The sequence below is a fragment of the Staurois parvus genome, unplaced genomic scaffold, assembly GCF_062004578.1.
Source record: "Staurois parvus isolate SC_StPar_1 unplaced genomic scaffold, SC_StPar_1.0 ptg000635l, whole genome shotgun sequence".
In the NCBI taxonomy this organism is placed as follows: Eukaryota; Metazoa; Chordata; class Amphibia; order Anura; family Ranidae; genus Staurois; species Staurois parvus.
Window position 1 is genome coordinate 4,280,869 of NW_028318431.1, and position 25,156 is coordinate 4,306,024.

The 25,156-nt window shown below is 39.9% G+C and overlaps 1 protein-coding gene across 1 annotated transcript in view; it reads right to left on the minus strand.

Moving 5' to 3' along the window:
- The window catches only part of LOC149449188 (transient receptor potential cation channel subfamily V member 3-like), a 34,706-nt gene extending 14,115 nt beyond the window's left edge, over window positions 1–20,591 (minus strand). Inside the window, exons 1-10 of the mRNA XM_089693672.1 lie at window positions 20,393–20,591; window positions 17,378–17,461; window positions 15,658–15,809; window positions 13,933–14,109; window positions 12,303–12,443; window positions 10,169–10,449; window positions 9,160–9,336; window positions 7,351–7,509; window positions 6,103–6,201; window positions 1,627–1,700 (exon numbers count right to left, since the gene is read on the minus strand). Of these exons, the coding sequence (XP_089549798.1) occupies window positions 1,627–1,700; window positions 6,103–6,201; window positions 7,351–7,509; window positions 9,160–9,336; window positions 10,169–10,449; window positions 12,303–12,443; window positions 13,933–14,109; window positions 15,658–15,809; window positions 17,378–17,461; window positions 20,393–20,526 (1,478 nt within the window). The 5' untranslated portion in view covers window positions 20,527–20,591. The remainder of the gene's footprint in view (window positions 1–1,626; window positions 1,701–6,102; window positions 6,202–7,350; window positions 7,510–9,159; window positions 9,337–10,168; window positions 10,450–12,302; window positions 12,444–13,932; window positions 14,110–15,657; window positions 15,810–17,377; window positions 17,462–20,392) is intronic.
- Window positions 20,592–25,156: the final 4,565 nt, after the last annotated feature.

Genomic DNA, 25,156 nt, shown 5'->3' on the forward strand with positions numbered 1-25,156 from the left:
CTAACAGTTCTCCACTCTGTCAGTTCCAGCACACTGCTGTGGATCACACACACACCGCCCCCTAGTAAAACACTCCCAGCACACAGGTAACCCTTTGATCGCCCCTCATGTTAACCCCTTCCTGTCCAGTTCCATTAGAACAGTGTCAGTGCTTTTTTTTTTAGGACTGATCACTGTATTGGTATCACTAGAGATGTCAGCGACACCAAGTCAGTTCCCCCCAGTATCAGAATGTCCGCCGCAGTCCCGCTAAAAGTCGCTGATTGCCGCCATTACTAGTAAAAATGAAAAAAAAAATCCCAGTATATATATACCGCCATTTGTGAACGCTATAACTTTCACGTAAATCAATTAATTTATATGTATTGGGATTTTTTTTTGCAAAGATGTAACAGAATATTTTTTGGCGTAAATTTATGATGAAATTTGATTTTTAAAAGTTTTTTACTGGTCATGTTTAATAGCAAAAAGTCTAAAATATTGTATTTTTCTCAAAATTGTTGGGTTTTTTTTATAGCACAAAAAATAAAAACCGCACAGGCGATAAAATACCACCAAAAGAAAGCTCAATTTGTGGGGAAAAAAGGACGTAAAATTTCATTTGGGTGCAGCATTGCACGGCCGCGCAATTGTCAGCTAAAGTAACGCAGTGCCGTAACACAAAAAAATGGCCTGGTAAGGAAGGGGGGTAAATCCTCAAGAGGGTAAGTGGATATTATATTTACTTGTTATAAACTTTTTTTGTTTGTGTTTCTTCAGTTACTTCCTGGTTTCTATGCCTAGGCAAATGATGTCATACATCCCAGGAGTCTTCAGGAGGAGAGGGAGGGTTCTCAGCTTAGCCTATGCCTGAGCTAAGGTCAGATGGATTCCAGGATGTAAATGCTATATGAGTCATCTGCCCTTACTAAAGATGGCCACTGCCAAAAATGTCAGGGGGTGTTTTTCAATATGAGACATGGATGAATGGAGAAGTTTGCTTTGAATATTAAAAAATTAATTATACAGAATTTTTGGTTTGTGGTGCTCAGATGCAGTGCAGTTCCACTTTAAATTGGATATTATTATATGCAGCGGCGGACTGACCATTTGGAAACTGCCTGAGGGACTGGGGTCAGTAGGGGGCCCCATGAGATGCCCCTGGTACCTTTTTCATAGGCTTTTTTGAGTTTGGGCAAGGACACAGGGGCCCCATGATCCCCTATTGCCTGGGGGCTCCATGAGTTGTCAGTCCACCCCTGATTATATGTGGCCATAATACTATTAACTCTTTTTTTTAAGAGGTGTTTATTTATAGTGCTTCTAAAGCCTTTTTTTAATGCATTCTCTGCATTAGGTTAAAAAATCTTCTGTGTCCACAATTCCCCCCTCATACTTACCTGAGCCTGATCCTGATCCAGCGCTGTGCACAAAAGCAGCAGTTCTCTCAGCTCTCTCCCTCCTCACAGGACAGGTTTATAGCAGCGGGAACCATTGGCGGGAAGAAGAGGGGGCACGGCAGGGGGATGAAGCCCTGACTCTGTGTCTATGGACACGTTTATATAACCTAAGGGTGGTGGCATATTCAGAAGGGATTTTTTTAATCAATGAATATAGTTTGTGTTTTCATGCTTAATGGGTACTTACAATAATACATGGAACCAAGCGTCTGACAGAACATAGCGTAGGTCTGAAGGCTTCACTAAGAAGATGACCACACCCTAGACAAGAGACAGAAAACTGGTCAAAAAACAGCAAGTTTTTGTTAAAAAGTCTAAACTGTAGACATTATCCTTCCTATGTAATAGCAGTGGTGGAATCTAGATACTTTTAGTGACACTGCAGCCAAAGTCTAATCTCAGTTTTTGACAGAGTTGGGAAGTGTTGGAACATCTGTCCCATATCAATTGCTGTCTGCTTTTGCTGGTAAGAATAGGAGGGGAAATCTAAAAGTTGACAGTTGTCACTGAAACAGGAGGTGATGGGAAATCGCCATATGTGAAATTCTGTTCTAATCACATCGGCAAAGTTGGGATTTTCCAATATTGAGAGATTCGCTTTTTATTCTTGTTGTGCCACCAGCCAAGGAACTCAGGGGAAAGTGTTTTTCAGCTTTGGATAGAGGAGGGAATGGTTAAAACCCATCATTTTATTTTGTTTTTTTGGCTGTGGCTTGTTGGGGAAATTTCCCTTAATTTCTTGTCATGGTGAGACTACAGAAAAGTAGAAGGAAAAATGAATCCAAGGCGAAGGGAAATATACTCTTAGTTGTCAGAGAAGTGGGTGCCTTCATTGCAAGATTTCCCTTTACCTCCTTTTCTGGTGACAGCGGTAAATTTTTTAATTTCCCATCACTATCTGTCCTGTAGCAATGGTCCCCACAGAAAGGAAGTGATAGAAAATTAATTAGTAGAGAAAGGCTGTTGTAAACCTGCAGGTAACCTACAGTGTATTTGTTAAGAGATTATATATATACAGCCCTACAGAACAGACAGTGCACGGTCCACATGTGTTGATCTGCTGCTTATCTGCTAACAGGAAACAGGAACTTTATTCAGGAAGAATAAGATCAGATTTACTGAAGTTGGTTCACTCAGAATCTGGTGCAGCTGTGCATGGTAGCCAATCAGCTTCTAACATCAGCTTTTTCAATTAAGCTTTGGCAATAAAACCTGGAAGCTGATTGGTTTCTGTGAAGAAGTGCAGCTGATTTTGCACTCTCCAGCTTTAGTAAATAAACCCCATAGAGTACAGTCATAGATGCAGCTACAAACTTATAAATACTGTCATGTACTGTTTAATGTAGTTGTTGCACAAAATACATGAACAATGTATTCCTACAACTGTAAAAACTGCAAGAGTACTGACCAAGCATTGAGTGGCCAGGGTGGAAGTGATCATCCATGGGTGTATGCAGCATTCAAACACTCCTGTTTTCAAATAAACAACATGCTTAAGTAGCTTTCACTTACACTGGCCATATCTATCGTATTCAATAATCACTATGAATACCTAAATCATTTGTAAACTGGTTTGCCCAAAACAGAAAAAAAAAAGACGTTTTGATGATTCTCCTAGATTGTAAGCTCCAAGGAGCAGGGCCCTCAAATCCCTCTTGTATTGAACTGTATTGTTGCTGTATTGTCTCCCGTTATATTGTAAAGCGCTGAGCAAACTGTTGGTGCTATATAAATCCTGTATAATAATAATAATAATTTTCCTTCTATATGATCACCTCCATGTTTAAAATGATTTCCTTTCATTATCAGCTTTCTTTTTTGCCGTTTACAACTTAATTGTTAAAGATAAATGTAAATATGGTTTTAAAGCATTCATCATTAGATGATGTCCAGGAATGTGGGCTTGATCTGTTCTATGAGCACTTTATCACCATGTACGCTTTTTCAGAGGCAGTGAGCAGGCTTATCTAGGCAGCATCCATAATGAACTTCTGAAAATACCCAACACAGCTCAGCTCATAACCTGTCATCTAACAATGATCAGCTGGGAGTTTCTGCTGCTGCAAATAGACAGAACAATCAAAATTGGTGACTGCTATCCTATTTTTATGACTTTCTTTATTCTACGCGGATCTCTGAGCTCATATATTAAGGCCCATTAAAACTCGAGATTCGTGTATTTAAAATGCAAATACATTATGTGATCAATTATATCACACTATATTTGGGCTGTGGTGTGTTCAAATGAAACAAACAAACAAAAAAATAAATAAACAAATACACTGCTCACAAAAATTAAAAGAATACTTTTTAATCAGTATAGCATCAAGTCAATTAAACTCCTGGGATATTGATCTGATTAGTTAAGTAGCAGAGGGGGTTGTTAATCAGTTTCATCTGCTTTGGTGTTAACAAAATTAACAACAGGTGTAATAGATGGGCAACAATGAGACGACCCCCAAAACAGGTGGAGGCCACTGACATTTTTTTCCCTACTCATCTTTCCTGACTGTTTTTCACTAGTTTTGCATTTGGCTAGGGTCAGTGTTACTACTGATAGTATGAGGCGATACCTGGATCCCACAGAGGTTGCACAAGCAGTCCAACTCCTTCAGGATGGCACATCAATACGTGCCATTGCCAGAAAGTTTGCTGTGTCTTCCAGTATAGTCTCAAGAGCATGGAGGAGATTCCAGGAGACAGACAGTTACTCTAGGAGAGCTGGACAGGGCCATAGAAGGTCCTTAGCCCATAAGGAGGACCGGTATCTGCTTCTTTGTGCAAGGAGGAACAGGATGAGCACTGCCTACAAAATGACCTCCAGCAGGCAACTGGTGTAAATGTCTCTAACCAAACAATCATAAACAGACTTCATGAGGGTGGCCTGAGGGCCGACATCCTCTAGTGGGCCCTGTGCTTATTGCCCGGCACCATAGAGCTCCATTGGCATTTGCCATTGAGCACCAGAATTGACATGTCCCCCACTGGCTCCCTGTGCTTTTCACAGATGAGAGCAGGTTCAACCTAAGCACATGTGACAGATGTGAAAGGGTCTGGAGAAGCCATGGAGAATGTTATGCTGCCTGTAACATCGTTCTGCATGACCGTTTTGATGGTGGGTCAGTGATAGTCTTGGGAGGCATATCCATGGAGGGACACACAGACCTCTACAGGTTAGACAATGGCACCCTGACTGCCGTTAGGTAACAGGATGAAATCTTTGGACCCATGGTCAGACCCTACATTGGTGCAGTGGGTCCTGGGTTCCTCCTGATGCACGACAATGCCCAGCTTCATGTAGAGAGAGTATGCAGGCAGTTCCTGGAGGATGAAGGAATTGATACCATTGAATGGCCCCCACACTCACCTGACCTAAATCCAATAGAACACCTCTGGGATATTATGTTTCGGTCCATCTGATGCCACCAGATTGCACCTGAGACTGTCCATGAGTTATGCCCTGGTCCAGATCTGGGAGGAAATACCCCAGGACACCATCCTGCGTCTCATTAGGAGCATGCCCAGACATTGTCAGGCATGTATACAAGCACGTGGGGGCCACACAAACTACTGAGTACCATTTTGAGTTGCTGCAATGAAATCTCAGCACAATGGACTCCCCTGCTGCACAATTTTTTCACTTTGATTTTCGGAGTGTCTTTGAATTCAGTCCTCTGTAGACTGATAATTTTCATTTCCATCAAACGATGGGGCATCCTTACGTTCCTAACACATTACCCATTATGTGTGTGTGTGTATATATATATTTGCATTATGGTCTTTAATAATACACAAAAGGCATACAGAGGGTTTACAGGCAGCTACCTTTTAAAGAAACCTTGTCTATACAATATATTTCAGCAAGCTATACCTGTAAAAGAAGAAAATAACATAATCACCTTTTGTGCTGCCTGTGCTGCAGAACTTCTCTCTGATGCTGAGAAATCTTCTGCTGAGGTTCGCACTGAAACCAACGATTTCAAAAGTGTAGTTCTTGAAGGATCTCCTGCAGCTCTCACTGGTTCCAACTGCTCACCTCTATGCCACTATTGTATATCATGATGAGTTCAGATTAGAGACATCCAGGAGATTAGACGTGTCAGTTTCAGTGCAGATTTCAGCAAAAGATTTTTCAGCATCAGAGCAATGTTCAACAGCATGGTCAGCAGGAAAGGTGAGCATGAACTGTCTTCTTTTACTTGTATGACTTGCTTTAAAATGTTTTGTATAGTGACATGGTTGTTTTAATAAGATATTGAAAAGTATAGAATAAGGTTGCAACCAATTAGATTTCAGGATGCTGTGGTCAGATGACAGAATAGTAAATGTGTTTGCAGCGCCTTATTTAATAAGCCTGTAATGTGCATGGATTTTTTAAAATAACGGCAAATACAAGATATCAACACTGACTATGTACATTAGAATTGGGAAAATATATTGTATATAAAATCTATATCATATGAAGGAAGCTGGAAGATGTAGGCAGGTTGTACTCTGGTCAACACCCATGTTATTGCTTAGTCCAAACTTTACAAAGGGTGAGGCCACATGACATCGCGCAAAGAACTATGCAAAGAATTAATGAGTGTAATAATACACAATGAAAAGAATGAATCGTTTCCATAATTACGCCCTGTAACTGGAAAGCATTGTGATTACTCACCTCTTTGATCATTAGGTAGGTAGCACAAACAATAATAAACATTTGTCCAACCAGTTGCAGCCATCCCCGATCATATGAGAGACTAAGCGGATACAAAGCCTGTGATAAAAGGAGAGTGATATTAGGTGGGCCCAAGGTAAAGATCTCCAGTATCCTAGAATAGCAGGTCTTCAGTGTGTACTGAAAAGCCATACTGAGGGAAACATTTAGTCTGCTATTGCTGACCTTCCTTGAAAAATGCTAACTGCCTGGCTGTATTTAGTTTCAGTACTTTGGATCATTGACCTGCAACAAGCAGGACGATCTGGCATGTCAGAGTGAAGTTAATGTTGCTAATCTGCTTACTGTAATTGTTCTGGGTCAGTATCTAAAACCAATGGATTTGCCAGCCAGGCAGGAAGCATTTATCACAAGGAAAGGTCAACAATGGCAACTTGCTTATTTCACTGAGTACAGGTTTCTTTTAACGTGGGGCAACATCAATCAGATGTTTTTCTACCCCAGCTTAATAAATGAAAACAACCAATTAAATGATGTGTCTTTCAGCCAGTACTGCTGCTATGACTCTTCTTGATTGGATAACACCTTTTATGGGAAACTACAGTCTTTCTATACTTTAATGACTTTTTTTTTTTTTTACTAGTTACACAATATCGTAGGCAATGATAAATACTAAACTTTCTGCTTCAAGGGTATGTTTAGAGTTTGAGTGATTTTTCTTCTATAGCTTGGAAGCAGAATGAAGGACCTAACTCCGGAGACATATGTGTAATGAAGGGATACCAATGACACTTTGAAGAGAGAGTTCTCTAGGCGTTTGGACTCCATTTTGTTCTGGTAACTGTAGTGACCACTTACAGATAAAGTATTTAGTCTGAACCTGGTAAGGGGCTGGAACCTAATGACTAACAATTCGCTTAGTGGTTTTCAGCCACCACTCCCAGGACTACTGTCTATCAGCCAGAATATCGCAGCAGGGTTCTAAGTATCTAGCTGGGCACAGATCAAATGTATTAATTAAAAGACCTATAAACTTCTATACAGTAATTATTTTACAACACCTTTCTGTCCTTTCTTAAATGTTATAACAAACTTGAAGCTTACAGTAGAACTGTGGCCATACTATGGACATTCAGTAATTTAAATATTATTAAAAAGAAGCTAATTTTAATAAAAATAATAACAATAATTATAATAATAAAACCATTGAGCTTAGCAAGGATACCTAGTATTTATCAGAGGGTTTACCTGTTCTCCACGTGGCCGGTAATAGGAGATTAATGTCAGGACAACATTATATGTGAAAGACAGAAGAAAGGACATAAAGAACATGTATCTTGCAAACTTCTTCCATTTTAGATGAAGTAGAGTATGGAGGGGCTCCAAAGCCAACAACTCATGACGGTTCTAGAAAAAAATTCAATTTCTGTAAAAATATATCATATATATTTTTATGGAGCAACATACAAGGCATAAAACCAATCTTTTATTAGTTGGCTGCTATCCATAATCTAAAGCTAGATGTGTATGGAATGTGGACAGGATGCATGACCCATTTTATTAATCTTGTAATGTGTTGGGAAATCTACATAGAAGTAAACACTGTGTTCAGCCAAATGTGTTGTTTGGTTTCTGGTAAGCTGAATCACATGCATGTTTCTTATACTTGTTAGGACTCCATAGTTGAGACATTCTGATCCCCACCAAAATCCCATATTCAATCCACCTGCCATTACGAGCAATATTATTAGTTAACTCGTTAAGAAACAAAAGAAGATGGTGGGAAATTCACCACAGCAGTGCCCACCAAAAAATGGAAATCCTTTCAGGCAATATTGGTTATTCTTCCAAATGGATTGTTTCAATTGGCTCATGTTTTACAGGTGTGCACAGAAAGAAGCTTCCCTTAGTAGAGTGGATTCTGAGATTGTAATGGTGATATATAAGTACCTATAATAATAGTCCATTTAGGTTAAAGGTCTGCTTTAATAGCACTGTTAATTTATGCAGTGCATTACATATTTATTACGCATTTACTATAGTCCCTACCCTCAAGGTGAGTACAATCTAAGGTCCCTAACTCGCATTCATACCAGGGCATATTTAGACAGGAGCCAATTAACCTACCAGCATGTTTTTGGAGTGTGGAAGAAAACCTAAGTACCCAGAGGAAATCCACATAGGCACTGGGAGAATATGCAAACTCCAGGCAGGTAATGCCATGGTTGGGACTTGAACCAACAACCCTGGTGCTGCTAGGTAAAAGTGCTAACCACTTAGCTACTTAGCTGCCTTATAACATTTTGTTTGCTAAAGCTTTGTGTATCATAACCAACTGCCGAAGTGAACAAATCCCCATTCAGTTTAATTAATATGAAAAAAACAGGGGAGATTCTCTCCTCCTATCATGATGAGAGAACAATCTATCTTCCTATCCTATACAGATAACACTCTGAAGGAATCCTAAAATGCATGCATGATCTGGGGTACACACCACAGTGTACATCATGGAGTAGAGAGTTGTATTTGCTACCTATTATAAATGTAAATGGATTGTCTGTCAGGTCAACTTGAAGGGCCTCTTCAGGCCTCTATGGGCTATGTGCAGTATTTCACATTAAGATGCATTACAGTAAGGTAGCAAATCCATTTGTAATGGCCTGCCAACACATGACAATAGCCCAAAAAGGTACAAATCCTTTTGTTAACACAGATGGCATCAGTGCAGATACATTGTGAGTTACTGTAGTTGTATATTGGGGTGCCATTCTAATGAATGGCACCTCAACACAACACCAAACTGCCATGAGTTAACATGTGTTGCCACAATCTACCACACATTGCAGCAACACAAAGATCTGATAGATGCCTAATACTTTAGCGTCCTACAAATCTGTGAGCCTTCTAGGAAAATTTGCACAAAATTTAACACTTAAAATATGGCTTGTGTGAATTTGGAATCTGAATGATAATTTTCATGTTGTTTTCATTACGGTGTTTCAATCTAGTGTCATACCTGTATATAAGAATACCTAATCACAAGTCCGTCATACTTACATCAGTGTTGGTGTTGTAAACCACAATTTCCAGTAAGGAGTTGCGACAGGAGGTATCTACATCTTTTAGGTCATACAGGCAAGATGCAACTGGTCCATAGGCCCAGTCTGTGAACTTTCTGGACAGGACCCTGTTTTCCTTTTCTTTTATCTCTCGACTGAGAATGTAATGTAGTATCTACAAGATTAAAAAATAACATATTAAAAACCAATAATGTAAAAAATTTTTTTTACATTCATGATCTTTAATAATCCAACATTTGAGGATTGGTTTGGATTGACTGCCCTGTGAGGTTAACCAATTTGCCAAGGATCAAATCTCTGCCACATTTGTCCATAAATCAATATATCCAGACTACATAGGCAAAAAGGAAAGCAGTCATATATCATCTGATACAAGCAAAGGTGCCACGTCACACTGTGATAGGGCATCCTAATAGCATCATGGGCCCCTGGGCAAAGTAAGGCAGTGGGGCCCCTTCCAGCCTGCCCCAATTTACGCACCTACTCTTAAACATTAAAGTATAAATAGTTGAAATAATTAAATGTATATTTACTAGTACTTTCAATAAAATGTATTTGAATCAATAAAAAAATGGCATAAATCAAAGACTAATCGACATAAAGGGCACAGGACTGGAGGGGGGGCAGAAGGGCACAGTACAGGGGGTAGTCAGGAGGGCACAATACTGGGATCAGGAGGTCGCAGTACATATGTTTGGATGCTGCTCAGGCCATCCTGGGACAGCTTAGTAAAAAGCATGACTGTCCCAGCAAATCTGGAACAGTTGGCAAGTATGATATAATGCAAAATTATCATGGGCCCCCCATGCACCTTGGGCCCTTGGACAGTGCCCATGCATTAAAACAGCCCTGCACTGCAAAATGGGTGAAAACACTGCAAACAGGTTTTGCCTAGTATAGCAGGAATATTGGAACTTTGGGTCAAAAACATCCTGCCTAGTGGACTAACCAGTTATATATAACAGTACAGTTGTTTAAAATCTTACCTCAGTCTTCCCAGTCCTGGCTGCTAGTTGCATTGGAGTTAGTCCTTCATTATTTTCAATACTTTCCAAAGACTTATTTTTGCATGTTCGTAGGATTGTATCATACATTCGTATGATGAAGGCATTCTGTGCTTCTGAATTCTCAGCCACTGTTACCAGTGCATGAAGCACAGTGTTCCCCAGAGAGTCCTGGATGGTGACATTGGTCTGGCTGTTCTCCATCAACAGCTGTACCACATCTGGTTGGTTGGTGCATGCAGCGAGCGCTAATGGTGTTTCACCTAAGCAACAAATAATAAAATTTGTAAGCTTATTTGAAAAGTGTCAGAAAAGTGTTTTTTTTTATACTCTAACACTTACTCGACTATGCTGGTCCTAGAATTATTTTTTTTAAAGGAACTGCAATCTTGATAAAATGTTTCCAATTGCAGAGCTATTTAGATCAATACATATAACATTTTAAAGAGGAATTATAGACTTTTCAAAGATACGCATGAAAGGAGTCTATTTAGTGTACTGTATGGCACACTGCCACCTGACTGCATAGAGGACCTGATCGGTTTAGTCCATTACTTTGGCAATATCATTAGAGGGCATCTTAGAAGGGTCATAACTGCTTATAAAGCACCTCATTTTGCTGCCAGTCTGAATCCAGCCTAAAAGGTTTTTCTAGCATTGCACTGGTTTATGTTACGTCAGGGGTATTGAATTAAAATTCACCAAGGTGTGGGCAGTAAAATTTGCATGTATCAGAGGTCCGAATCTCATGTAGGCCCCTATGGTGCACTTTCTTGTGCACCAAACCATGTGTTGCTGCGGTGCGATTTTGAAAATAAGGGTCAGGGACTTCTTCAGGTTTCAAGCAAATATTGCTGACCCACCCACAACGCATACACCAAAATGCACATGTACAGATCTGAACCTGTTCTCACATCAGTGTCCTCAATCCCCACTGCACATCACAGTCCCCTCCTCATTCACAGCAATATCCCACATATATTTCACAGTAGTGTTCTCACACTTCCTTGACATCAACCCCCCCCCCCCAACAGTACTGTTCTCTGCCCCCTTCACTGAAGAGTACTCTGCCCCTTTTTACATCATCCCCTCACATTACTGTCCTCAGACCCCCCATGTTACTGTCCTCAGCCCCCCCATGTTACTGTCCCCAGACCCCCCATGTTACTGTTCTCAGCCCCCACATTACTGTCCTCAGCACCCCCCCCACAAACGTTACTGTCCTCAGCCCCCCTCCCCCCCACATTACTGTCCTCATCCCCCCCACGTTACTGTCCTCAGTCCCTCCTACTTTAATGTCCTCAGCCCCACACACCACAGTCTTTAATTCCCACATTACTGTCTTCGGCCCCCCTTCACACTAATGTCCTTAGCCACTTTAACTTCACCCCACCACTGCCCTACCTTACATAGACAGTGATTGACAGACAGTGATTGATTGCTAGGACTGCCCTTCATCCTAGCAACCAATCACCTGCTTGTTAACCTCGGTCAGCTCCTATCCTCCATCCAGATCTGTCCTGCCTCCCACTGTCAGCTCTGTGAGGATGCCTGTGAGTCAGCTGGGGGAAGAAAAGGCTCTTAAATGGCAGGACTGCATGGGTCCGGATGGGACAGTGACTTGGTCCACATCCGGACCCCGGCCCTCCATTTAGTGATGCTTGTTATAAGTTTTTTTGGGGGATAAAAATAGTAAACCTACTTTAGCCTATTAACTAGCCTTAATGAATCAGACATTGTATGGCTTGTATTTCATCTACCCTAAAGTTTCAAAAAAACATTTTGAACAAGAATTTATAAAGAATTAAATCGAAGTTTAGATGCATTGAGACGCAGTCATCTCAGAGTCTAAGTAAACTGGCCTTTGCAATTTCAGTGGCTTAGCCTTTCAAATTAAAGATATTTTCTACTATGTTAGATAAGTGATGTTGTAGAATTGCATCATAGCTTTTTATATTTTGCAATTTTTAGTTAAGTTGGATCAGCAAAGAAACTTGCATGTCCATCATGTCACACAAAAAAAGATGGGCTGTACACGTTTCAGCCATTTCATAGTGAACTGTGTATATGACAATAACGAATGAAATCCTGAAAATCCCTAATTGTTAATACTTACCAAAATAAAATCCTTCATATTTGTGCTTTGGGTTAAAGAAACGTCCTTGTGCTCGTACATTTATATTAGCGCCTTTTCTTATTAAGCATTTGACAAGGTCACCCTGACGTCTCTCAATGGCTATGTTCAGTGCCGTTTGACCTAGAAACAGATTCAACATATTGAAAATATAATATCTAATTTGTATAAGTAAGAGACATAAACATTTTTCATAGGCCACCAGAACACAAAGTACGATTAATGATTTGCAATAGTGCTGTAAATAACATTTATTTGCAAACTAGAAACCTACAATATATTAGGCAGCATCAAAGTACCTGTGTTTTGTTTGTACCTACTTATGTGAAAAGGATAAAAAAAATAATAATTTCACGAATATCAGAGTTGGAAAAAAGTATGCCTTGGGTCAGCTTCCCAGAAACTAGACTGGTCTTTCTTTTATTTCTCTATAGGTGTCCATGTAAAAGAAATATGGCTAAAGGTTCAACTCCAATCCAGGTTAGGTTCAGGTATTCTAGATCAGCAAGATACTCGGGGGTTGATTTACTAAAGGAAAATAGACTGTGCACCATGCAAGTGCATTTGCTCCAGAGCTTTGTAAATGATATAAAGATTCAAGAAAAATTGAAAAAAAGCACTTTTGCTTTCACATGATAGGATTATGAAAGTCAGCAGAGCTTTTGCTCATTTATTAGCCCTCATGCACACTTGACGTTTTGATAAAGCTGGTAACATTAGCTGTGTAAAGTCACGTTAAAAATGTGAGTTTTTCAGCTTTTTTTAGCGTTTTTGCATTGGCGTTTTGCCACGATTAGCTGCGTTTTCCCACGTTTCGCCACATTTGCAGTTTTTAGTGTTTTATTACCCCCTTTTGGGGTAACAAAAAGTCCAAAAACACCAGTTTGCGGCGTTTTACCACGTTTTTCAGCGTTTTTCAGCATTAGAGCGTTTTTACAACTAAAAAACTCTAGAAACCCACTAGTTTTGTTTTTTTTTTCCTGCCAAAAAACGTTGATTACAGCCTATGTGATCATGGACACATAGGATAACATGCTGGGGAGTTTATTGACTGTAGAAAAATACATCAAATGCCAAAAACAACAGCTGTAAAAAAGTCAAGTGTGCATGAGAGCTTAAGCTCTGGAGCACACTTGACTTTTTGCAAAGTGCACAGTCTATTTGCCTTTAGTAAATCAACCCCTGTATGTCTTCTGTTTATGATTTTGTGAATATTTCGGGGTTTATTCATAATCTGGGTTCTAATAATTTTCTAAAATGTAAATACATATTAGTAGCAGCCCAATGTGGTGGGAAAAAGTGGTTGTTTTTCTCTAGTAAAGATATAATTAAAATTCTTGTTGTGCTACGAACTACTGGTAGAAATGTAGAAAACTTCATGTAAGAGCTCTTATTTTTAGACAGTTTATAATATCTAGCATTGTAGTTAGTAGAAAGCTAAGTCCAGTTAGGCTACCAGGCTTGACAAATGCCTGACTATGGGATCTATTCTCATGAATACTAAGCAACTCAGCTGTGTTTAATAACAGTTTGGAATTATCTCTCTTTGTGGTCTTCTATATATATATATGTCTGGGTTGTATTGTACAATGCAGCTGCTACTCTTTCTTACCTTTATAATTCTCTTCTGTATATGCAGCGTTAATAAATCTATCTAAGAATCCATTCTCTTCAGCGAATGACAGTAGGATACACACAATCTCAGGAGTATTGTCATTTATGTTCAGCAATGCCTTCATCAGACAGGTTTTTCCAGTGTCTTTTGATGTTAATTTGTACATGTAGAAATCTGAAATGCAGCACATCATTTTTTAGTGTGTATAATAAACGTGAGAACAACTTACTGGCGAATGTAATCCATGCTTGACTATTTGTATTAAAAAATCTAGTTTACAGTGCATTTTTCCTTTTTTTAGCAAGTCCAGTTGTATTAATCTACATCCAAACCCACTAAATATCTCATATTACCTTTTACAATATTAAATCTTTTAAATCATCAAATTTCACTAAAATATATACTGATGATCCTGGTGTTAAAGCGGAGCTCCAGCCAAAAGGGGAAGTTCTGCTTTAAGGACTACTCCCCCACTCCCCATTAAGGATTGGCACCTGTGGGGGGTGGGGAGCGGGTACTCTAATTTGACAGGTACCCGCTCCCACTTCCGGTCTGATCGCCTAGGAGATTGGAAGCGGAAGGTGTCCTCCCTCATTGTAGTCTTTTTGGGACACGTGACAGGTCCCAGAAGACTACAGGACCATTCATGAAGCGCAGGGCTACTCGTGCATGCGCAGTGGGTACCCGGCTGTGAAGCCGCAAGCTGCACAGCCGGATGCCCACACTGAAGATGCCGGCCTCCTAGAATACAGGAGGTGAAACGGGCTGCGGGGGACACAACCCGGGACCGAGGGACAGGTAAGTGGCTGTTTTTTAAAAGTCAGCAGCTACAGTTTTTGTAGCTGCTGACTTTTATTTTTTGACAGGTGAGTGGAACTCCACTTTAAGGTTCATATTCAGGTACTTCTTGAATTTGCCTAAAGCTGGCCATAGATGGTTTGAATCTCTGCCGGTTTAGCTGCTAGCAATAATCATCCAGCACCCCACTCCCTCGCTGTGGGAGAAAACAATATCTTATCGGCAACGCGTGGTTGCAGGAAAGAAAGTTGCATAATCTATGGCCTGCCTTAGTTATTGGATAACAGTATTGGAAATGAGTAGATTCTATATTTTGCCCAGTCACTCAGCAGCTTCTGTATATGGAGTCAGGGCCGTGGATAAGGGGGTACCACCAGTCTTCCTGTATGGGGCCCAAGCTAGCTGGGGGGCCCAGGCCACTGGATGAAATGGATGTGAGCAGGGAAGGTCATCGACATGGTGGGGGGGGGATTACAGGAACCGATCGCCTGTATGGCTCTCTCTGCAGCATCTGAAAGCAGATCGGTTCCAGTAATCGCCCCCCTGCTGCACCCATCACCCTCCCTGTGCACCATACATTTCCCCAGCTGCCCAGACCCCCCACAGTGCTGCCCCTCTCCTCCCTGCCAGCACGCAATAGAATGCTTCTGTATGGAGAGTGGGGGGAAGGGTCTGGTAAATATGTCACATTTACCAGCCCCCTTATTTCCTGAGTGAACACAATAAGTTATCAGTACAGATCACTTGCTGTGTCTATTCATAACTGAAGCATAGTAAACTGTGTTTTTTGGGGAAAATGGGGGCCATGTCAGGTTGGCTGTATGGGACCCCGTGGTTTCTAACGAAAGCTCTGTATGGAGTTATGATTCTGTACACAGTTTATGAAGGAAGAAATTAATAAACAGAAAGTATTTTAGTAATTACCTTGAGCTTCTTTCTGTGTAAATGTGGCAGCACACTCTTTGGCTTCTTGCAGCAATCTTTTCAATGATTCGATGTCTCCTTCTGAGACTGCTTTGAAAAGGAGATTTTTTGGTGGCCTTTTTGGTGTTTTCTTCGGACTTGAAGAGTCAACACTTTGAAACAAAAGTACAATTATAAGACATTACTTACAAAATCTGTAGTGTTGTTGAATAAAATTTTATGTTATAGCACATAATGTGCGAAGATCTAATGTTAAAATATACTTCTACATTTTACTTTATAATAATCTACAGCAATGGCTCACACAAGTTGTGGCAGACGAACTTAATAATCAGGAATTTTCTTTTCACATGATTATTGATTCTTGACTGCTTTAGTAAATCAGCAACTGTCCCCAAAAATTCCACAAACTCTTGGATTAGAGCTCGAGACCTCACAATTTAATGGTTTTCCTTCTGCTTTTACTCTGACCCCACCCCCCTTTTTGTTTCTTCTTGCCTGCCTTTTTCACCTTCTTCCCCAACTTATACCGTATCATACCCCTTATTTATTTACCCACAGAGATTTTAGGGGTAAATCTGTTATTAGCCATCTTAATGGTCTATTGCAGGGTTGTCAAACTGGCGGCCCTCCGGCTGCTGCGAAACTACAAGTCTCATCATGCCTTTGGGAGTCATGCTTGTAACTGGCAATCTTGCAACGCCTCATGGGACTTGTAGTTTGGCAACAGCTGGGGGGCCTCCAGTTTGACACCCGTGGTCAATTGTATGGAATAACGTAATAGCTATAACCACTGTTTTACCACTTGCGTATGCTATTGATTGTTCAGACCTTGGAATGTGATCAGCTGCTACTCAACTGTCAGCCTGCACTAGTTGTGTCCCAGAACGTTTGTTGTCCCTTAGGTCCTTTCCTCTTTGTGCCAGTTGTTTCATCACTGTTACTGTTATGTACTGTTCTAAAATGAAAATACTCAATAAACTACACTGTTAAAAAAAACACTGTATCATCTCCTGTACATAACAAACCCTGAAATTAAATACTGTTGGTGTTACGCTCCTTTAGCTATTTCCGCTATAGTCATATTTGATGTGTTTTGCATCCTTCCATACAAGAGATGTAAGTACATTATTGTCACAGCTGTGTTTACAGGCAGGGCATAATATAACATTATTTTATGTTGAGAAAACTGTATATTTGTCATATATCTACATGCTCTCTGCTCCATGACTCTAGTACAGAAACATATTTGTAGATTCACCCTATGTAGACTGTCTGTGTGTCAGACACTGAAATTAGCCATGTGCAAAAAATGGGGATCTACACTGATTCCAAGCATTCTGAGAAGAGCGCAGTGAGAAGCAATTATTGCTAATCACAAAGCTGAGCCTGTATCTAATAAGCAAATACACCTGTTTCTAAGTACTCATAAAGCATTTTAACACATTACTGCAGACATAAGTACAACCTAAAGTACAGCACATAGATACAAGCAACAATGTTCACATTAAGCTAGAAACAAAAATATCTAAAAACATTTCAAATCTTCCCAGAGCTCCTTTACCAGCAGGAGGAGCACATGATAGATAGAAGGAAAGGGGACAGCAGTGTGGAGCAGCACCCTAAAAAGAGTTGTGGTCATATGAAAGGGTGCAAGCACTGACTTGTAGGTACCGAATGGGGACAACATTTTAGTGAGTAGTATGCAGGATGATCTTACCCATTATTATATTTCTTTAACAAGTACTCTGATACATCTGGTGGAGTTTGTGGAGAATCAATATCCTCACTTTTCCTGCTGTCACTATTTGGGATAAAAATGTTAAAAAGTTCATACAATTTACAGAAATTAGTTTGATACAAATTTATATTTGTCTTTCATATAGTAAGGAAACACATTAGACACCCTAGAAGAAAGTAAAATATTAGCACAAAATCAAACAAAATAATGTCCTATTTTTCTGATTGTTCTTCTAAGAAAGCTAAAATACGGTCTACAGACTCACAATAATATTAACACCTGTGGATTCAATATATCTCTGTGCCTTAGTACTTCCCGATTTGGCCCTCTTCTCTTGTCTCTGTTACCCTCTTTTTCTCCCTTTCTGCTGTCTTTTATCTTACTGATTTCTGGTGCTAGTTGAGTTAATTTTTTCTTTGTTCTACAATATTTGTTGTGTTTTCTTAGATGCTTGTTCTGTGCGATCCATGTGTTTCCTACTACTGTTTCCCCTGTACATGGTGGACTTAATGTTGGGAATTTTATATTTGAGCTGTCCAATTATTATTGCACAGGCTTTCTGGTTCCCTAAGATATGTCTGTTGTTTATTCAACCAGCTGTTTTTTTTTTGGTGATGTTCAACACCTTCTTATATAACATGACACTTGTCTATTTCATTATTTGTAATTTGAAAAATTTCAATAAAAATATTGGAAAATAATGAAAATTTAACTATTTTCTTTCATACACAATAGAACTAATGGTAAAAGTTTTAAGCTCGGTTTACACTGCTGCGACCCCAAAGTGGTGTGACTTGCTTGCAATTTCCTTGCAACTTGTGACTTGCTTACGACTTTTGTAATTTAACATTGCAGTCTATAGCACTCAAATCACACTAAAGTAGCAGAGAAGTAGTGCAGGAACCTTTTTTTGTCACGGCGACTTGATTCGCATTGATTAAGGCGGCACTCATTGAAATTAGTGTGTTTTGACTTTTCATGCTATTTTATGTGTCAGAAATCACATTACAAGTTGCAGCAGTGTGAACCAGGACTTACAGGTCACAATTGGCTAAAAGGGTACTACAGGTTCAATATGTATTTTAAACATTTTACAGTTTTTGGGAACTGAATCCTCATGAATATAGTTTGAAAGAAAAACTGTTTTCTAATGCTAGCTTCCTGTCAGAAAAAAGTTGGTCCAGGTATTGAAATTTGTGTTTTCCTTCTGCTTTCCTTAGGTATACCTGCATTTTAGGTACAGCTAGGCTTTATGGCAGAGTGGCTAGATGGAAGCCTCTCCTCAGTGCAAAACACATGAAAGCCTGCTTGGAGTTTGCAAAAAGCACCTGAACAACTCTCAGCAGGCCACTCTGCCATACAGCCCAGATCAGTGGAGGGCTGCAATGATGGTTGTCCTTCTGGAACTTTGTCCCATCCCCACAAAGGATCTCTGAAGCTCAGTCAGCGTGACCATTGGGTTTTTGGTCATCTCTCTTACTAAGGCACTTCTCCCCCAATTGCTCAGTTGTGTCAAACTTCTTCAGTTTGAGAAATATGAAGGCCACTGTGCTCTTGGAAATCTTCAGTGCAGCCTTTCCCAGATCGGTGCCTTGCAACAATCCTGTCTCTGAGCTCTGTAGGCAGTTCCTTTGACGTCATGACTTTTGCTCTGATATAGTATGCATTGTCAGCTGTGAGGCCTTTTATAGAGAGGTGTGTGCCTTTCTAAATCAGGTGCAAACAAATTAATTTACCAAAGGTGGACTCCAATCAAGGTGTAGAAACATCTCAGCAATGATCAAGAGAAATAGGAGGCACCTGAGCTAAATTTCAAGTGTTGCTGCGAAGGGTCTGAATACTTATGTTAATGTGATATTTAAATTTTGTCTTTTTAATAAATTCACAGACAAGAAAAGTTCTAATTTCTCTTTGTTATTATTGGGTACTGAGTGTAGATTATAGAGGAAAAAAAAATAAACAACTGTAGTATCAGGCAGCAATATATCTAAATTGAAAAAAAGTGAAGGGGGTTTGAATACTTTATGAAAGCTCTGTGTGTGTATATATATCATTTTGTCTTTTATATATATTTAAATTTTGTCTTTTTAATAAATTCGCAGACAATTGTAAAATTCCATTTTCTATTTCTAAATTCTTTTTTCTCTTTGTCATTATTGGGTACTGAGTGTAGATTATAGAGGGAAAAAAATAAACAACTGTAGTATCAGGCAGCAATATAACTAAATTGAAAAAAAGTGAAGGGGGTTTGAATACTTTATAAAAGCACTGTGTGTATGTATATATATCATTTTGTCTTTTATAGATATTTAAATTTTGTCTTTTTAATAAATTCACAGACAATTGTAAAATTCCAAAGGGGGTTTGAAGAATTTATGAAAGCACTGTGTGTGTATACGTATATATATATATATATATATATATATACACTTAGAACTTCCTTCAATACCATACCTCACTGGAAAAAAATATCTAAAAAGGTCAGTGCTATGAATCATTGCTGACATTTTTATATAGCTAGTGGAGATACTATGCAAAAACACATATTACATAAGTTTACTGTATATCCAACCACCAACTATTGTGTTTTATGAATTACTTAGATGCATTGTTTGTTGCTGTTAAACTATGTTAATGGGGTTCATTTAAAATAAGCTGCTAACTTTCTTTTCAGTTTCATTCATTTTGTAAATAACACCCAATCAGGAAAATAAAAAACTGTATTTTGATTGCACATGATTGGTTAATGGAAGTTAGCAGAACTTCACCTCATTCACTAAGCTAAGGGAAATTTCCCTTGTATAGTAAACAGCCCTTTTGCCTTTAGTAAATCAATTGCATTATGCCTATGGAAAACAATAGGGCTTGAATGTATAGTTTTAGATTAAACATTTATTTAATTGTTTAAATTAGATATAACAACCCAAACTACAGTTTTAAGCATTACGGGAAAATGGCTTGTTTCATTTTACTGTAATAAAGATGGGTACTTACCAAGGCTTTATATTGGAGTCCATAGGCTTGGAAAACACAGGGAATGAAATTTTGCTGGGTGCCACTGGGAAATCAGTGGTGTCACTGTAAAGAGAAGGTTCTGTGAGCATGAGATCAAGATGAGGGAGTGACATGATAAAAATGTAGTTGACAAAGGAAGAAAAAATAGAATTATGTCTGTAAAATTCCCCTTCTGCTCTCCTTGGTGCTGGATCTTTGCTGTAGGACTAAGCGTCTCCTGTAATCAACAGGTACAATTAGTGGCAATAAAGGCAGAGCCAGTCCGATACTGCCAGAACCAGTTGTGTGGCGGGTGGAATGAGATACAGGATTTGTGTCTAAATACAGCATATGAAATGGGTTTGCCAGTCTAATCAAATGTTGTCAAACTGCATTGAGACAAATCTTACTCAGCCAGATGTTTCCTCCCAGTAATTATATGTGCAAATGTAAATCCAGTTTCCTGATTTCTCTTTGTCATCATTTTGTTATAAGTGGCACTGAACATGAAATCTGACTATTAGAATCTGTCTGTTGCAGATTTCTCTCACTCCCTGTCTGCTAAAACCTTTGTCACTGTGAAAGTAAGTGAGGAGAAATGTCTAGTAACTGAGCCCCGGTTAGGAGGAAATTTCCATCAGGAGTTCTAATCTTCCCTATGAAAAAAGTTTTGGCCAGGCTTAGACTTTAAATAAAACCTGTCAACCCTACTCCCCAATGTGCGCTAGATATCCTCTGGAATGGGTTTCTGGGTGTTCACAGCCATCTTTGCTTGTTCCCACCTCTCCTGTTACATATTCCCACATATACATCACAGTGTATATCAAGCCAGAAATGTTTATTCTAGTATTAGATGGGGTGGGGAAGGATTAGAACACCTGTAAGGTTATTGCTGTTATCTGGAGTTCTGTAACAGAGATTTATCCTTACTTCTTGTCAGCTGCGTGTTTACCGGAAGGCAAACAAGGCGTTTGCCTTGTGCGGCAATATTCAGGGGTGGCACCACCCCCTGGAAGAAGAAACACACGTGGCAGTAATAGAGACCTGGTGAGGCACTGCATGTGCTCCGCCATGGAATCCAAAGAGGCTGTGCACTGCTGAAGGGTGTACGCAGAGTTCCCACACAAGGAAGACACTGGGCTTGGCTCCAGGGATGGCCGGTTGCTTGCTGGAGAAGTTAAGGTCAGTGCTTCAATAACTCTCTATCTTGGAGCCGGACTGGGGATGGGGGGGTTGTTTGGCGGAGGGTGGCAGTGGCAGAAGGGGGGTTGGGCTTGATGTTGGCAGAGGGTGGCTGCGGTGGCCAGGGAAGGGGGTGCTGGTGGTGGTAGGCACTCAATTTTAGTGTTGCTTAGGGCAGCACAAGAACTAAATAAACCACTGCTTTTTGTCCTGACAAATGTTTACCAGAGAGGAAGTGAGGAGAAATCTTCGACAGGAACACAGACAGAAATATCAATGCTTTTCTTTATTGAAGGAAGGCTAGACCCACATTTTTTATATTTGTGTGTCTCTGTTTCAGATTTTCACTGACTTTCTGTTTGGGAAAACATTGTCAGCAGGACAGGAAGTGGGAGTAATTCTCTTTCAGAGCCACTGCTGTCAATCACAACCCGTGAGCCAATGAGGAGAGAGCGGGAGTGGGATAGAGACGCGGCTCTATGTGTCTTATGCACAGAGCAAGGCTCAGGAGCGAATATGCACCAGTGCCCCCATAGCAAGCGGCTTGCTATTGGGGCACTGGTCAAGGGGGAGGAGCCAGGAGCACCGGGACCCGAGAAGAAGAGGATCAGGCTGCTCTGTGCAAAATCACTGCACAGAGCAGGTAAGTATTACACGTTTGTTATTTATTTAACTCACAAACCCACAAATGTGTCAAGAACTTCCAACTTCCACCTTTTCATTTAGAACCAGAGATTTAAACAGCATGCACCCAAACTGCAGTTTTTCCATTTCCAATTAATTCGATTAGCTTTATAGGAAACCTGTCACAAACCACTGTAACATAAACTGAGCGTGCAATCAATAAAAGGTATGGAGAGAGTAAGGTAAAACCCCTTGACACAATCATCAGGAGATCCAGAGGTAATGATAGCTGAAGTTATGCAGAGATGTTCATTTCCTTGTAAATAATGATCTTTTTCCCACCCCTTCCAACCCTAGAAGCCCACCTATTGGTCATTGAGGGCACCCATCATATAAGACAACCAATAGGTAGACTTTTTTGGGAAAGGTCATGTAAATAGCAAAGGATAAATTATATATATTTGCTATATGCTCTGCACAAACTGTTGGCACTATAGAAATCCTGTAAATTATTAATGAATCTCACAGACAAGTGAGTGACGGAAAAAATTAAAGCAATTGTAAACCCTTACATATACCCAGTAAAATGACTGGCCTAAAGTGACACACAGAGATAAAATAAATCTTATATAAGTTGTACTTGTTTATCTGTAGCCATCTCTTCTATACATCCGTTCATCTGCTCAAAGCCAAAAATATATACAGCTTGTCTGAGCTTTCAGAAAACAGGGGTTAGGGAGCTGAAATTACACACTGCAGATCTGTGTGAGGAGAGATCTGAGAGCTGATTGGAGGGAAGGGACACACACCCCTTTACACAGCACACAGGAACAGAACTGAGGCTGTCAATCACAGGCTGTGTGCTGGAGCTCCCTCCCCTGTCAACTTTTTTTCTTTTGCTATCAGAGCAACTAATGCAGATAGCAGAAGAAGGAAGCAGCAGACAGAAATAACAATTAGTGCTCTGCATTGAGACAAGTACGCACTATAGAGGGATATGCTTTGTTCTTATTTAATGTCTGAGGTTTACAGACATCCATTCCAAGAGAATAAAAACCATATGCATTGTTACTGATATCTCACCTCTTTTTAAGCCCATTGTCCAAAGTCTTGTGTGTCCTGGGCGGTGTCCCTGGAGGAATGCGATCCTTGGCCAAAAGCGACACTCCCTCGTTTTTATTCATTGTTCTGCAATGAAGACATAATGTATACGTCCATGAATCAAATAAAAGTCCAATGCTTTTGAGAATGTATAAAAGACACTCTTGCATCACAACATTTAAAAAAAAAATACAACATATTAAAATAAATAAAACGCCAATTATTTGCAATTCTCCAGGGAACCTATTAGGTTTTGTATATGTGTATGTGTATTATTTTAAAACAACCCCTTGCATTATGGAGCGCCTATAAGTATTATACAGGTACAGTATATACAGGTATTAGGTAACTAATGTAAACCTATACTGTGATGCATCTCTGCTATGTAACCAGCCTGGAAACAATTAGAAAGGAATGCCAAGTGTCATCTAAGAATGTGATTGTGAGACAATAGACACTGCAGAGGACAGGTTATGATGTACGACAATTACTGCAGTCCGGGATGGGAGCAGGCTGTAGTTTGTTGCTGTTGATGTGACAGTTTTCACGAAAGAATAATAGGAAAAAAACACACAATGAATTAGTCACTTGACAGAGAAGGGTGATGTAACAGCTGCACCAAAAAAAAACAACAATCCAGCTCTTTAGCTACACGCACAGTCAGAGTCGAACTTTAGTTATCACGTAACAAAATACATGGAGGGCATTTTTTTTTTTTCTAGATTGGCAGGCTTTTTATCAGTCAGTAGTTTTTATAGATTCTTGAACAGAGTCTCTGAAATTTTGGTGATGGGTTACCTGACTTCACAGGTTTGCAGAGTTTATTATTCTTCTTTCTATTTTTGATAGTGAAGTACAGCCCATAGCATGATTTTGGACCCATAGAAATGCCAAACACATCCAAGTTGCATCCACGTTGCACTACATAATCGCACTGAAAATCAGACTGCAGCAGTGTGAACTGAGCTGATTCACACGTGTGGTGCGGATTGGAGCTCAGGTTTCACAGCTAATTGATACAGTAGTTGTTCAGGTTTACATCAGGTTCGGGACAGGTCGATATCAGGATTTTGTCCTGTTCACACATATGTATTTAGAAATGGTTCACATAGAAGTCAATAGCCTGTAATCCGCACCTGAATTAGACCGCACTGCTCAGGAATTGGACATGACTATTTTTCAGTCCTCACTGAATCCACACTGCTAGTGCACTGGACATGTGTGAGTAGGCACCATAGGAAGCAATATTATTTCACATGCCATGTGGATTAGATGCAGTTCAAACTGCATCCAATCCGCATATACACTATATTGCCAAAAGTATTGGGACACCCCTCCAAATCATTGGTTTCAGGTGTTCCAATCACCTCCATGGCTACAGGTGTATAAAATCAAGCACCTAGGCATGCAGACTGCTTCTACAAACATTGGTGAAAGAATGGGTCAGTCTCAGGAGCTCAGTGAATTCAAGCGTTGTACCATGATAGGTTGTATCCTGTGCAATAAGTCCATCCATGAAATTTCCTTGCTACTAAATATTCTACAGTCAACTGTTAGTGGTATTATGACAAAGTGGAAGCAATTGGGAGCAACAGCAACTCAGCCACAAAGTGGTAGGCCACGTAAAATGACAGAGCGGGGTCAGCGCATGCTGAAGTTGACAGTGCTCAGAAGTCGCCAACTGTCTGCAGAGTCAATAGCTAAAGACCTCCAAAGATCATGTGGCCTTTAGGTTAGTACAACAACAGTGCGTAGAGAGCTTCATGGAATGGGTTTCCATGGCCGAGCAGCAGCATCCAAGTCTTACATCATCAAGTGCAATGCAAAGCGTTGGATGCAGTGGAGACGTGTTCTCTG